The sequence below is a fragment of the Antechinus flavipes genome, chromosome 4, assembly GCF_016432865.1.
Source record: "Antechinus flavipes isolate AdamAnt ecotype Samford, QLD, Australia chromosome 4, AdamAnt_v2, whole genome shotgun sequence".
NCBI classification, from domain to species: Eukaryota; Metazoa; Chordata; class Mammalia; order Dasyuromorphia; family Dasyuridae; genus Antechinus; species Antechinus flavipes.
Genome location: NC_067401.1, coordinates 392,521,175 through 392,536,936, shown reverse-complemented (window position 1 = coordinate 392,536,936; position 15,762 = coordinate 392,521,175). Strand labels below are relative to the sequence as shown.

At 35.9% G+C, this 15,762-nt stretch overlaps 1 protein-coding gene across 2 annotated transcripts in view; it reads right to left on the bottom strand.

Moving 5' to 3' along the window:
* DENND1B (DENN domain containing 1B) overlaps positions 1-15,762 on the bottom strand; it is a 327,198-nt gene that overhangs the window by 173,369 nt on the left and 138,067 nt on the right. For both annotated transcript variants that reach the window (XM_051998705.1, XM_051998706.1), the window contains exon 6: positions 131-200. In XM_051998705.1, the coding sequence (XP_051854665.1) occupies positions 131-200 (70 nt within the window). The remainder of the gene's footprint in view (positions 1-130; positions 201-15,762) is intronic.

The window sequence follows — 15,762 nt, the reverse complement described above, 5'->3', positions numbered from 1 at the left end:
TTTTTTCATCTAAGTGGAGCAGTTACTGCTACTGTTAATGAATTATTATGGGTATATACATATATGTATGTATATAGAGGTATATATATATATAATTTTTGAAATACCCCCCCAATAAAGGATTGCTTACCAGTTCCTTAGCCAAATAATCTGCCAAAGTATTTAAAAGCTTGTAGTACACTTCAAACCATGGAAGGTAGCTGGGGGAAAAAAAAAAAAATATATATATATATATATATATATATATATATATATATAGAGAGAGAGAGAGAGAGAGAGAGAGAGAGAGAGAGAGAACGAACTGAAAATTCAGATGGCAATTAAAAAAGATTAACATAAACACATCACTTAAAGCATTTACTATGATCAATAACAAAATAATTCAACAAATACATGGCCAAATTAATAAATGAATACAATATTCTGTTTCAGGTACATTTTTGCTAATTGTGAAATATATTGGTCTCAATAAATTATTTGCACATTTTACTACTCTCTTAGAGTTTATGTACTACTTCTATTACATGCCAAGTTTTCTTAATTACATAACTGTATTCTATGAAATTCATCAAAAAAAATTTTTTTTAAGATAAACACAAAACTACAACAATACAGGCATTAACCTGATTTGATAAAAATAAAATCATGTCATTTTTAATCCAAAACGAGTGTGTGCAAATAAGATTTTTCATATAACATATAACATATATCTAGATTAGGATCATCACCTGTACAGTTACAGTACACATATATCCCATGCATTAAGTAAATCAATAATCATGTATTAAATGCCTGCTATATGACAGGTAGTGATTTAGGGGATACAAATACAATTTATGAAAAAAAAATCTCTATTTTTGAGATGGAAACATTATGAGAAGGGAAACAAGTGCATATATAAATATATACAGAATAAACATAAAGAGAATGATTGAAAATGGAATGTAACAATTCAAGGCACTTTATGAGGTTGGGCACTAGCAGCTGGAGGCAATAAAGTACTAGAGTAGATAGAGTGCCAGGCCTCAAGTCAGGAAAACTCATATTCCTGAGTTCCAATCTGGTCTCAGATACAAGCTATGTAATCCCATTTGCTTAAGTTTTTTTTTTTTTTTTTTAATCTATAAAATTAGCTAGAGAAGGAAATGATAAACCATCCAGTATCTTTGCCAAGAAAATCTCAAATGGGGTTACAAAAAGTTGGACATGAGTGAAATATTTGAACAACACTCAGTTCCCCTCTCTATTCCTCTCCTCCCTCCCTTCCTCTGTCTCTTTCAGTCAGCCAATGCAAGAAAAAATGGCAATATATAAATTAAATTATTAAATGCTATGGCAATCAAACTATTAAACTAGAAAAAAAAAAGATAATGAAATTCATTTGTAGGAAAAACAGGTTCAAAATCTAAAGGGGAAAAAAAAATAGTTCTAGCAACACCAGATTGAAAACTATGCTATAAAATGGTTATCATCAAAATGATTAGGTACTAGTTAAAAACACAGAGAAAAGTTTAGAAATGAAACAGATCAGCTATGCAAAAGAACAAAAAAGTCAAGTATTTGATAAAATCCAAGTTATAAGATATTAAGGTTAGAACTCAAAAACAACTAAGAAAACTGGAAAACAGTCATATAGAAATTAAGTAGACTGACCCAGAGAAATGAGAGAGAGGCAGGGCTCAGCTCCAAGACCTCAAACAAAAAACAGTTGGGGCATGATTGCAGCCAACATTATACCCAGAGAGTCTTTAGAAGTTCAATACTTTGATATGATCAGTCAGCAGAGAAGCAATCAGATGGGAGAAAGGGATTACAATTGGGGAGAATACAGGCTTTTTAACCTGACAGAAGGGCAGCATACAGTGCAAGCAGCTCCAATATAATTGCCAAGTGATGAGGAGAGATCCAGAAAGTGGTGAATGGAAGGAACCAGATAGGTTAACTGCTTGGGAGAGAGGATTTGTTTGTATTTCTACAGATGGAGAAAGAATCAGATGGGTGACAACAAGCAATATTCTCTTTGTCTATTGAAGAGAGAAAAAGAGAAAAAACCTCGAAACAAAAGAGAAGACCTAAGAAACATCTGACACTGAAGAGCATGGCTGATAATGAGACTGTTACAGAACTTCAAAAGATGCAATAATTATTGAATTCTTGTGATGAAAAATTGTTGATAAGACTGTAGCAGAACTTCAAAACCAGCAGGAATCACTGGATTCCCTGACACATGAAGTAATGGACAATATAGATTGGTTTTGGACTATTTCTAGGACTTATGGATATATATAATTCGTCATGTCGATTCATGTTCTTTGTTACATCACTACTAACAAGCCTGTGTTAGTATGTGCTTGTGTAATACCTCCCATGTTGATGTATTTATGTATACCCTTCAAGTGAGACCCTTCAGAAACCCACTAATCTGGTTTGACTCCCCATTTCCCTTTGGTGTTTTTATCTCCCTTCCTAAGACATCAGGGAGAGCATGATCTGAGGGTTCTGGCATTTGGCCACTATATTCCTTGGTGTTTTGATTTTAGGATCCCTTTCAGTAGGGGATCGATGAATTCTTTCAATGTCTATTTTACCCTCTGTTCCTATGACTTCTGGGCAGTTCTCTTTGATAATTCCCTGGAAAATAGTGTCCAGGCTCTTTTTTTTCATCATTCTTTTCTGGGAGTCCAATGATTCTCAAATTGTCTCTCCTGGATCTGTTTTCCAGGTCTGTTGTCTTCCCCAGAAGGTATTTCACATTCTTTTCCATTGTTTGATTTTTTTTTTTTTGGATTTGCTTGACTGATTCTTCTTGTCTCCTTGAGTCATTCAATTCCAATTGTTCAATTCTGATTTTCAGTGAAGTATTTTCTTCACTCACTTTTTTAAAATCTTTTTCTAATTGTCCCATTGAGTTCTTTTGTTCTGTGGAATTTTTTTCCATTTCGCCAATTTTGTTTTCCAGTTCACCAATCCTATTTTTCAAGGATTTTACTTCTTTATCCACTCTCTCTTTAACTGACTTCTCCAGGCTCTTTTGCCAAGCCTCACTCTGCTTTTCCCATTTTTCTTCTAGCTCCCTTGTGAGAGCCTTTTTAATTACTTCTATGAGGTTCATCTGTGCTGAGGAACAGATGATCTCCTCCTTTGGGGATTCACCTGGAGACAGTCTGTTTTTAGTCTCCTCAGGATTTAGAGTCTGCTCTCTATCTGTATAGAAGCTGTCAAGGGTTAAAGTCCTCTTCAGTTTCTTGCTCATTCTGTCTAATAATCAAAGACAAACTAGCAAAGAAAAACAGAAAATGAAAAATGAAAACTATCCCAGATTCCATCTCATTCCTATCAAGTATAAAAGATGACAAAAAAAGGAACATAATGATTCTTGGAATGTATAAGAGAAAATAACTCCACCAATGTATTTTTTCTTTTTTTTTCTTAAGATATGAACTGATCCACTCATTTTCTTTATCCTCCAATTGGGAAGGAGAAGCAGAAGATGGAACCTTGAAAAACAAATCCCTTAGTACATAGTACTGAAAAACAAATTCCCATATTAGTTTTTATTCAAAAAATTATACCCTTTCTTTAAGTTCATCATTTGTCCATTCAAAGTAGCATATTTAATCTTCATTTCTTGGACTCTTATTTAATCATATTTAAATTAAATCATTAAATCATATTTAATATGATTAAAACAAATCATTAAATCATATTTAATCAATCTTCTAAAATACTTCAAACTTGTTTTTCTCTATAAAGTTATCATCATTTTAGAAATTTTTCCTGCTTACTTCATTCTACATCAATTCATAATGATCTTCCCAGTTTCTTCTGAAATCATTCATTTAACATGACACAATAATAGTCCATTCTATTCATATACCACTATTTGTCTAGCCATTCCTAAATAAAACATACTTTTATACCAAGTTTGGGCTACCAGGGAAAAAAAACACCATAAATATTTTGGTACATATATAGATCCTTTTTTTCTTTTGTTGATTTCTTTGGGAGTTCAGGCCATGTCATTTTTTAGCTGATCAAAGAGTATGCCCATTCTGGGCAATTTTCCAAATTGCATTCTAGAATGAAAAAATCAATTATGCCTATTTCCCTTCAGCTATCCCATTATTTGTAATTTTCATTTTTTGTCAAATTTTCCAATGTTACCTCAGATTTGAACTGGGACATTAGAGTTGCTTTTGAATGCATTTTTGCATTTTTGCATTTTTTCAGTTATTAGTGATTTAGAGCTTTTTTAAAGTTGCTAATAACTTTGAAAACTTTCTGTTAATAGTCTTTAACCATTTATCTTTGGAGGAATGTTTCATAATTTTAGAAATTTTAGTTATCTCAACATATACTTCGAAAATGAGATCTTTATCAGAGAAACTTGTTGCAGAGATTTTTCCTAGTTTGAGGTTTCCCTTCTAATTTTTACCACATTTAATTAGAAGCAATACTGATTTATTTGTGCAGGAACTTTAAAATTTTCTATCAAAATTGTCCATTTTATCTTAAGTGAGTCTTTCTATCATTTCTTTAGTCTCCTGCTTAATGGTTTCAAATGGTAATTTTTTCCATGTATAACCTTTCAGATGTATCTATTTGGAGCTTATTATAGGGTATATGGCATGAGATGTTCATATAAGCTTTAATATTTGGCAGACTGTTTTCCTGTTTTTTTCAACAATATTTTTCTTTTAGAAAGTGTTTCCTCTTCCTGCAAATAGTATTGTTGAGTTTGTCAAATAATGCTTCTATGTTTAATTCTACATGTTGTCTACCTAATTTAGTCTATTTAATCATTTCTACCTAATCTTGATCTCTGTTTCTGTTCCTATCTCCCTTTTTCTCTCCATGCTTCTCAGAATCAAATCATTTCAATGATTACTACTTTTCACTACTATTAAAAATTGGGTCCTGTAAATTCCCTTCTTTCCCTTTTTTTTTCACTCTTTAAATTCTTAAATTTTGCTTCTTCTGTTATTCTTTTTCTGACTCTGTAAAATATTTTTTGGTGTGAAGTAAACTAATTTATGCAGTATTATCAAGTTTATTGTATTTTCTTATTCTATCTAAGATCAATTAACATATTTCTGATTATTTAGATCTGTCTTTATTTCTTTAAAAAAAGTATTTCGGTTTTGCAAGGATCAATGTTGGAAAAATTACCCATGTATATGCTTTGTAAATAAAAAGCTTTAATTAAAAAAAAAGTATTTCATAGTTTGTTTTATATAGATTCTGAATGGAATTTGAGAGAAATATTACCAAGTATTTTATATCATCTGTAGTTATTATGAATGATATTCCTTTTTAGATTTTCTATCTGAATTTTGCTGGTTATATAGGAATACAGACTTGTATTTAATATCATCCCATTTTGCTGAAGTTACTAATAATTTTAAAATAATTTTAATTGACTATCTTTGACTTTTCCATATTACTGAATATTCCTCAATAAAGTAATACTTTTGTTTCCTCTTTGCCTATGTATATTCCTTTATTTTTCTTTTTCTCTCCTCTAATTTCTATAGCTAATATTTCTAGCTTTGTGTTAAATAGAAGTGGCGAGAAAAGATATCCTTGCTTTATGTCTAATTTTAGTGGAAAGATCACTTAACTTTTCTCCATCACACATAATATTTACTCTTGAATTTATTTAAGTATTGTTGACTTCATTAAAGCTCATTTGGATTTACAATTCTATATTTTGAATAGCAATAAAGACTGAGTTTTGTCAAGACAAAACCACGTGTTAAAAAAAAAGTTTGGGCTTTCTATTTTCCCCCAATGAGTAGGGGAGAATTTAGACAGAAAAGGAGGCCAAGGATTCAGCTGCCACTTAAAAAAAAAAAAAAAGAATAGAAAAAAAAAGAAAACCAAAAGAAGGTTACTAAAGCTTTTAAATAACCAAAAAGAACAAAAAGAAAACAAAGGTCAGAATAAATCACTATTTTAAAAAACCTAACCTAATAGTTATATTGTGTTTAAAGATTATAAAATGATTCACATATCTCATTTGCTTCTCCAACAATACTGTGAGATAGATGTAATTATTATCTCCACTTTGTAGTTGGAAAAAATAGGTTCAAAGACACTAACTGAACTGCCAGAAGATGCATCTAATAAGTGTTAAAGGATCTAAACTCAAGTATTCCTAACTCCAATTGTAACGCTATCCACTCCATCTTGATCTTACAACATTTTAAATATGGAAAGTTAGATTTATTATATCCTTTTAAAAACTGTACATAAAAGACATTTGCACTTTCTGGTATCATTTTCTTTTGATGTTTTAAGTTATATATAAAAGGCTTCATTTTACTACTTTTAAGTTAAGAATAAAAAACATTAAATAAAAAAGCTATTCTGAAATGTACTGTGTATTCTGAATCAACATTTCTGAAATTATTAACTAATTCTGCAAAACAAGAAAAACAAAGCTTCACAAAATGTTTGAAATATTTCAATAGGTAATTTATTTCAAAATTGAGTAAATGTTCAAAATATAAAGGTAGATGAGTTTAATAAAATAAAGCTTCAAAATTCTCATTTCAGTGTACGTTGACAGTTTTTAAAAAGCAAGTAAAAGGGAAAAAATCAGATAAGTTTTTTTTTTAATTGGCATAAAAGTTATAGCGAAATTGTGAATAACTCTAAGTGAGACTCTACAAAAGCCAAAAATTGTTTTTAAAAATGCATATAGGGGATATAATAATATAATAAGTGGCCTGATCCTGATATACCTTTACTGAAAAAATTTTTCAATAGTTCCCTATTCTTTTTAGGGATAAAATTCAAACTCTTCAGTCCTGCACATAAGGCCATTCAAAATTTGGGTCCTATATATCAAATATATACAATGTTTTTCATGTTATTCTTCTACATGCATCACTGCAATTAAATTTGCCTACTAGCTTGCTAAATCAAGTCCATTATTACTTCCAGCATCAAAAATAAAATTCTTTTTTAAAGTCCTTCATAACCAACACTTAACTATCATACACATCCTTTCCCATGTTCTTTTGCTCTACCACATACTTTTCAATCCAGTGACAGCTACTATTCTTCAAGCTAGATACTCTCTCTCACCTCCAGAGATTTTCTTTAGTTGGTTCTAGTTGCCTGGAATGGTTTCCTCCCTTATATCTACCTAATGACTTTCACAACTGAATTTAAAATGTAGCACATATAAGATTTCATTGCTAAAAAAATTATTTGAGTTGGTAAAAATAAAACATCAGTTACACATTCTTTTATAGAATAAAGTGTATCTAATTCATACATCAAAATTTTTCAAGATTCCTGAGAGGAATAACAACAGAAATAATAGTATTCAACAATTCTCTGATCAAAATATCAAGCAAGGAATAAAGGAGACTTCCACTCAACAAAGACATTTGCCACTTTAATGTAAAAAAAAAAAAAAGAAAGAAAGAAAGAAAGCCAGCACCAAACCTAATTTTAAATATTCCTGGCAAACAGTGAGATCTTCCAGATGCTACCATCTATGTATGATACTGACTACAGCAATTGTGAGAACACTGTACTTGTCCACTGATACGCAAATGTCCAAATATTTGGATTCAGAATATTTACTTCTCAAATAACATGTATTTGAATGGACACCCTACAGAGCTGAGAGAGCTTGATTTGTGTGTTCTACAACCCTTTTCAGTAGTTTTATAAAAGCCTTCTCAAAACATTTTAAATGCATAAAATAAATACATAGGATTACAAAGAAAAGCACAAACTAATTATATTCATTTCAAAGCTGAAATTTTTTTCTCATTAAAATTCAAAGAGGCACTGAAATCTATCCAAGGACTTCCTTAGTGATCCATGGATCTCAATCAAATTAAAAACTACAACTATAGAGCTTGATCACCAGTACATATATGTAGAAATACAAGTGCAGATGGATAGTGAGTCAGACCTAGAGTAAAACAGCAGGAGTAGAGCATGTTAGACTGCCTTAAAGAAACTGCAAAACTCCTTTAATAAGTGCCATGAAAACACAAGTCCAATTTTTAAATACTAATGTCCTATCGGTGCTCCTATTGTGCAGTAGAGCCTAAAATACAAGTGAATATGGAAATGATATGGAAAATGATATATCCAAAGGTCAATATAAAGCTCTTAGTAAATATGATTATAATGAGGAATTCTGAAGAACAAGAGTAATAAAATATATCAACAGAAACTGTGAAACAGGATGAAAAGAAAAGCTGGTTCTGTTTTCAGGGGGAGAGATGACATGACAAGTCAGCCAAATTTGTCTACTGATAACCATTGCAATGACAAATAAAGTGAAAAAGGTCTCTAGAAAGTTAGGTGGATCACCTGTGGAAATCTTAAAGTTTATATGGATGTGGAAAACTCTAGAGAGGTGAGCATGGACCAGTTGTGATAAATCATTAAAAGGAACTTCTAAATCCATGAAATTATAGATCTACTACTGATTTACACACCCAATTTGCATATAAATACAAAAAGTGACATATATCTATTTTTATGCATATGCATACAAAATGACAGAATCTTTACTCCCCAAAGATTTTAGAACCTAAAGAGAAACAAGACTAAATGAATATATAGAAGTATACAAAATAATTATAACTAGAATAGATGCAAAGTAGTTAATCACATAATTTGCGAAGGAGAGAACAGGAAAAGCTCCATATAGAAGATGTTGATTTAGCTACATCTATATGGAATACATAATGGTAAAGAAAGGAAGAATGTCCAGGTATAGGGATGGTGATGAAAATGCACAGAGATAGAAGATAGAATGCTGTATGTGAAGAAAAGAGAAGAAAATCCTGCTGACTAACATAACAGCATATGGGGATAGTTGTAATGTACAATAAAGGCAAAAAGTTAAGCTAAGAGCCAGCTTGTAAAGGACTTTAAAAGCGAAACAGAAGTTTATATTAAGTCTAAAAGAAAAAGGGGAACTACTAGAACAGATTAAGTTAAAGAAAGTCAAATATGTGTTTAAAGAAATCTTCTTGGCAACTGCGTAGAAAATAGATCAAAGTGAATAGAGACTTAAGGGAGAGATCAATTAGGAGGCCTTTATAAAAATCTATACAAAAGATGAAGGCCTAAAACTTAACAGGACTTAAAAGAGAGGAGGAGGGGCTAGGCAGTTCAGCAACAGTAACCACATTATCAATATATTCCATGTTCCATAGCCATAGGTCCTGGTATTTTCCAAGAAAAAAAGTAGTTGCACTACTGTTCTGCTCAGTTCTCTATCAGTACAAATGAATATATGTATATGTAATGGGCTGAGGCTTGAGTTGATGCATTGAGGTCCCAAGCACATGATGGTAAATGGTAATTGGACCATACTCAATTAATATATAAGCTTGGAGAAAGAATGGCTCCCACCCACTCTTTGTGCAAGTCTTGATGTGTTGTATAGAAAATGACGATTTTGGTGGGTGGAGGCAGGGGAGTGGAAAAGGAAGGGGAAGGAGAGACTGCTTGCATTGCCACTGCGACAGCTTTTCAGCTCAGATTCCCCTCTGTTAGCTGGCTTACTGTCGCAGCTGCCCATATTGCTATCGCAATCCTTATTCATCTCTTCACTTCAATAAAGATTGAAGATTTTTTCCTTAACCTGAATTCCTGACTCCCGCTGATTTTAAATACGCAGTCATTACAATTGGCGCCCAAGCGTGGGAACCAAGGACCCTACTTTCACTGAAGAAGTCTCCAGTGACCAGGAACTTAGGTGAGTATAAGACAAACAGGGAACTTATTTTCTTAAAGACTAAATTAGTAACCTTTTTTGGCTGAAATGGGACAGATCCTAACTAAAGATTCTCTATCCCCCACCCCAACCCCCGACCCTCAGCCCCACCCAGGAGTGGTGCTATAGAAAGCCTGTTTAAGCTGATAGAAGATCAAGGGCTACTTATAACTTGGGAACAGGCAGCTAGACTTCTGGGTACATTAAAATGCACCTCCCCTTGGTTCTTAGAGGAAGAGCAAATCTCTCTAGATAACTGGGCATTGGTTGGTCAACAGCTCTCCACATATTACAATGAAAACGGTCCTGTTCAGTTCCCTTCAAGGCATTCTATTTATACAATATAATACAGTAAAAAGGAAAAAACTCTAGGAATAGCGAAATGGGGAAGCCTGAGATAAAGGAGGAAGACAAAGAACAGATTAATGGCCATATCCCCACAGGGCAGGGAGACTTAAGTGAGGCTTAAGGGTGGGGTGAATCTGAGGCAGCTTCAGCCCCACCTAAGGAGCACGTAATTGACTCTCCTCCATCAAGGAGAGAGGTAGTGGGAGGGGGGAGAGGGGGAGGGAGGGGGTAGTGACAGCACCAGCACCTCCCCCCTAGCATCCAGCACCTCCCCCCCAGCATCCAGCTGCTCCTATGAGTAGATTGCAAAAGGGACTAATTAAGGCCAAAGAAGAAGGGAAAAATGTATCAGAATTTCAACACCACATTTTTCTGGTAATTCAATAGTTTAATTCTTCAGGTCAAGAAAGTAGAAGATACTCTCCTTTTGATATAGAAATCCTCAAAGACCTGAAAAAAGCTTGCACTCTTTATGGGGCTACATCAGCTTATGTTAAGATGTTATTACAGAATTTGGCTTTTGAAATCTTGAACCCTAATGACTGGAAATCTATAGCAAGGATATGCCTACTACCTGGACAAAATTACTTGTGGCTTTCTGAATATAGTGAGCTCTGTAGGATACAAGCCCAACAAATCAGTCAAAGTGGAGTTCATACCGCAATCACCTGTGACCTACTAACAGGTGTAGGTCCTTATGCAGATGTCGAAATACAAATTAATTATTCTATAGCAGCACATGAGCAAATTGCTGCTAATGCTATCAAAGCGTGGGCTTCTCTCCACAATAAAGATGAAAAGGGTGGGGCCTTCACAAAAATACCCCATGTCCAAAATGCAATAGAGGCTTCCATTGGGCCTCAGAATGCAGACAGATTCAGGGAAATGGGATGAGGGGCCCAGCCCCAGGGCCCAAGGCAAAAAACACTTGGGGCATGATGGCAGCCAATGGTGCACCCAGAGAATGCCTAGAAGTCCAGTACCCAGACATGACCAATCAGCCAGAAAGCCATATGATGGGAGAAGGGGATTACACAGTCAACCAGCCAGGAAGCACCCTGATGGCAGAAAGGAATTACAGTTGGGGAGAATAGAGCTGTATGCAGCTGGGACAACTGAGATACCCCCCTGGAGATCACACTCCAGGAAATCTGTTCCTCTCCAGCCTATGGATCCCTTACCTCCAGGCACAGTAGGCTTAACCATTTCACCTCCTTTTTGTATGTACAAAACAGTGTCCATCCACACACTGATGTGGGAAACTGGGGAATGTGTAGATAATATCCCAGTCACTAATACAGGTAGACAATGTGAGACTTATCACCCAGGAGAAGTAGTAGCATCAGATTTAGTCATATAGAATCCTAATAAGCAACCTGATGATAGTCACCCAGATTCTGACTCCAGACCACAAAATCCAGGAATAACCTGGACAGAAGCTGTGACCTATGCTCACAATCTATATAAATGGCCTACCATTGGAAGGATTGGTAGACAGAGGTGCAGATCGTACAGTTATTAGAGGTGCCAATTGGCCCAGTCACTGGCCAAAAATTAAAGCAGACACCTACATGTCTGGAGTAGGAGAATCAATAGCAGCTGAAGTTAGTGCTGCGCCTATGGGATGGATTTTTGAAGGCAAAACAGGAGTTTTTACTCCTTTTATAGTTGAAAAAATACCCATCAATCTGTGGGGAAGAGAAGTTTTACAACAATTAGGGTTAAAAATGAGTACTTCGGTTTTTTAAGCAGGGTTGCTGTTGAAGGCCTGCCAACACTTTCACCTGTTCCTATCCAATGGAAAACTGATACACCAGTGTGGATAGAACAATGGCCCTTAGGTAGCGATAAAATTCAGGCCTTATTAGATATAGTACAGGAGCAGCTTGAACAAGGGCATTTACAACCTTCTCTTAAGTCCTTGGAATTCCCCAGTGTTCATTGTAAAAAAGAAATCAGGAAAATGGAGGATGCTCACTGATTTAAGAAAAGTGAATGAACAGATGGAAACTATGGGAGCTCTTCAGCCTGGACTTCCATATCCTACTCAATTGCCTAGAGAGTGGCTTCTTTGGGTCACAGACATTAAGGATTGTTTCTATTCTATCCCTCTGGATAAGGAGGATATGAAAAGATTTGCCTTTTCAGTGCCCAGGGTTAACTTAGCTGTGCCTTATAAAAGATATGAATGGACAGTTTTGCCACAGGGAATGAAAAACAGCCCCACTATGTGTCAAATGTATGTTGCTGCTGCTCTTTCTCCAATAAGAAAAGCATTTCCAAAAGTTATGCTATTACATTATATGGATGATATATTGGGATGTGCACCTGAGGAACAAATGCTAGAAGCATGTCTACAAAAGACCCTATATAGAAACACTAAGATACTACAAATTATACATAGCTGAAGAGAAAATTCAAAGACATGCTCCTTTTCAATATTTAGGATATGAAGTATACCCTAAGGTGCTTACAGTACAAAAACTGTCCTTAAGAACAGAGAAGCTAAACACCTTAAATGATTTTCAGAAATTGATAGGAGATATCCAGTGGATGCAACCAGTGTTAGGCTTGACTACCTATCAGTTATAACCATTATATGACATTTTAAGGGGAGACCGTGCTTTAAATTTACCACACCAGCTTACAAAAGAAGCTCAAGAGGCTTTGAGAAAAGTTGAACTGGCTTTACCCAATGTGGTTGAAAGAGTCACTCAAAAACCCTTGGAAATATCAGTTTTTGCCACACAAGAGGCACCCACAGCAGTCCTTCATCAAGGAGACGGTGTGATAGAGTGGGTGAACCCCCTGGCACAACCAGAACAAAGCCTTAGTCCTTACCCAGTGCTTGTGGCTAGAATTTTGTCAAAAGGCCATTAAGCGAGCAGTACAATTATCTGGGGCAAGACCTGATAAGATATACAACTTTTACACCAATACACAAATTAATATGTGTTGTGAGACCATCCCAGAGTGGCAAATTTTATTAGCCATGGCTCCAAATTTTACACATGGGTCTCTATTAAAGATAACCAGACTTTTACATAATTGGTGATGGATTCTTGAAGAAAAAGTTTCTAAAGTTCCTCTTAAAGAACCAACTATCTTTACAGATGTGTCCAAACACAATATTTGTGCTGTATACTCTCATGACTTAACTATAAAGAGAGTAATAAGAACTCCTTTTCAGTCCACTCAGCAGAATGAATTATGTGCGATTATGTTAGCTCTCACTTATTACCCAGGAGACATAAATATAGTATCTGATCCAGCCTATTCAGTAGGTGTGGTACAAAGAATTGCCACAGCCCAAATAAAATTTGCAGCTTCTAATATATATCAGCTCTTTAAGGAACTTTAGGAGCAAGTGAGAAAACATCCAGGTAAGATTTATATATTGCATGTCCACTCACATAGTGGACTTCCAGGTCCTATTTTTGATGGGAATTCAAAGGCAGATAGCCTTTTAACTATGTTAGCCAGTACGCCTTTATTTCAGGAGGCCCAGGAATCCCATTCTAAATACCATCAGGCTGCTCCAGCTTTGCGTTTACAATTTGGGATAACAAAAGAGGAAGGTAGGAGCATAGTAAAAAGCTGTACAGCTTGCCTTCCTTTCCACACTCCTACACTGCCTCCAGGGAAGAACCCTCATGGTTTGAGACCCAATGAAATCTGGCAAATGGATGTGACCCATCATAAATCTTTCGGTCGTCTGTCTTTTATCCATGTTATGGTAGACACCTTTTCAGGATTCACTTTTGCCATACCAGCAGCAAAAAAGACAGCCCAAGTGGTCACTGAATTCCTCACACAAGCATTTGCCATTATGGGTGTGCCACAAGCAATAAAAACAGACAATGGTCCTGCATACACCTCCAAACATTTTGCACACTTTTGTGCACAATATAACATTTTACACACCACTGGCATACCCTTTAATCCTCAAGGACAGACAATAGTAGAGAGGAGAAACAGAGACATTAAGATGCTGCTCCAAAAACAAAAGAAAGGGGGAGCCACAGGTAACCATAGAGAACTACTAAATCTAGCACTTTATACTATTAACTTCTTGACTTTTGACAAAGATGCACTGACTCCGGCAGACAGGTTTTATAATCCACCGGAAGGGCAGTGTCCAGTGCGAGCAGCTCCACTATCTTTAGATAATTGCCAGGTGATGTGGAGAGACCCAGAAAGTGGTGATTGGAAGGGACCAGATAGGCTAACTGCTTGGGGGAGAGGGTTTGCTTGTATCTCTACAGGTGGAGAAGGAATCAGATGGGTGCCAACGAGCCGTATTCGCCTTGTCCATCCCAGAGAGACGGAGCAGACCCTTGAAATGAAGGAGAAGACCCAAGAAACATCGGGTGGTTCTGTTGCTGATTGTGTTCACCATTGAAAGAGCGTGGTAGTTATGGCGTTTGACTCATGGACATAGAAAATCATTGGACTTCAAAACCCTCAAAAATCATTGAATTCTCTGAGACATTAGATTGTTATAGGACTTTAAATCCCTCAGGAATCATCGGATTCTTTGAGACATAAGATTTGAAAGCCCTCAGGAATCATTGGATTTTCTGAGAAATGATAAGACTGTTATAGGACTTCAAAATCTGCTGGAATCATTGGATTCCCTAAGACATAAAAGGACTTTTGCTGGACTTCAAAAACTTGGGGGGATCATTGGATTCCCTGATATGTGAAGCAATGGACAATAGATTGGTTTTGGACTATCTCTTGGCTACTGAAGAAGGTGTATGTGTGACTGCTGCTTACATACTCTCCTTCTAGGACTTCTGGCAATCTTTTACAACACAATGTTGATTTATATTGTTTGTTATACCGTTACTTGGGTGTATAATTCATGTTTGTTACACCACATCAAGCCTGCACTGACTGTGGGGAGAGTCATCACTAATAGCCTCTTCGTTGTTGCTATGTGCTTGTGTAATACTTCCCATGCTGATGGGTTTGTGCATAATAAGACCCTTCAGCCCAGAAACCTGCTAGCAACTCCCCACTTCCCTTTGGTGCTTTTCATCTCCCTTCCTGAGATATCAGGGAGGGCATGATTATCTCCTTTTTAGTGCTTTCACCTCCATTCTTGAGAAGTCAGGGGGGTCATGATCACCTCCTTTTCAGTGCTTTCACCTCCTTTCCTGAGAAGTCAGGGAGGGTGTGATCACCTCCCCTTGGGGGCTCTGACATCCCTGAGGAGTCAGGGATGGCATGATCACCTCTGTTCTAAAACAAAAGAAAGCAGGAGATGTAATGGGCTGAGGCTTGAGTTGATGCACTGAGGTCCCAAGCACATGAGGCTAAATAGTAACTGGACCATACTCTATTAATATATAAGCTTGGAGAAAGAATGGCCCCTACCCACTCTTTGTGCAAGTCCTGATGTGTTGTATAGGAAATGACGATTTTGGTGGGTGGAGGCAGGGGAGTGGAAAAGAAAGGGGAAGGAGAGACTGATTGCATTGCCATTGAGCTGGCTTTTCAGCTCAGATCCCCCTCTTAGCTGGCTTCCTGTCGCAGCTGCCCATATTGCTATCGCAATCTTTCTTGCCCGTATTGCTATTGCAATCCTTATTCACTTCTTCACTTCAATAAAGATTGAAGATTTTTCCCTTAACCTGAATTCCTGACTC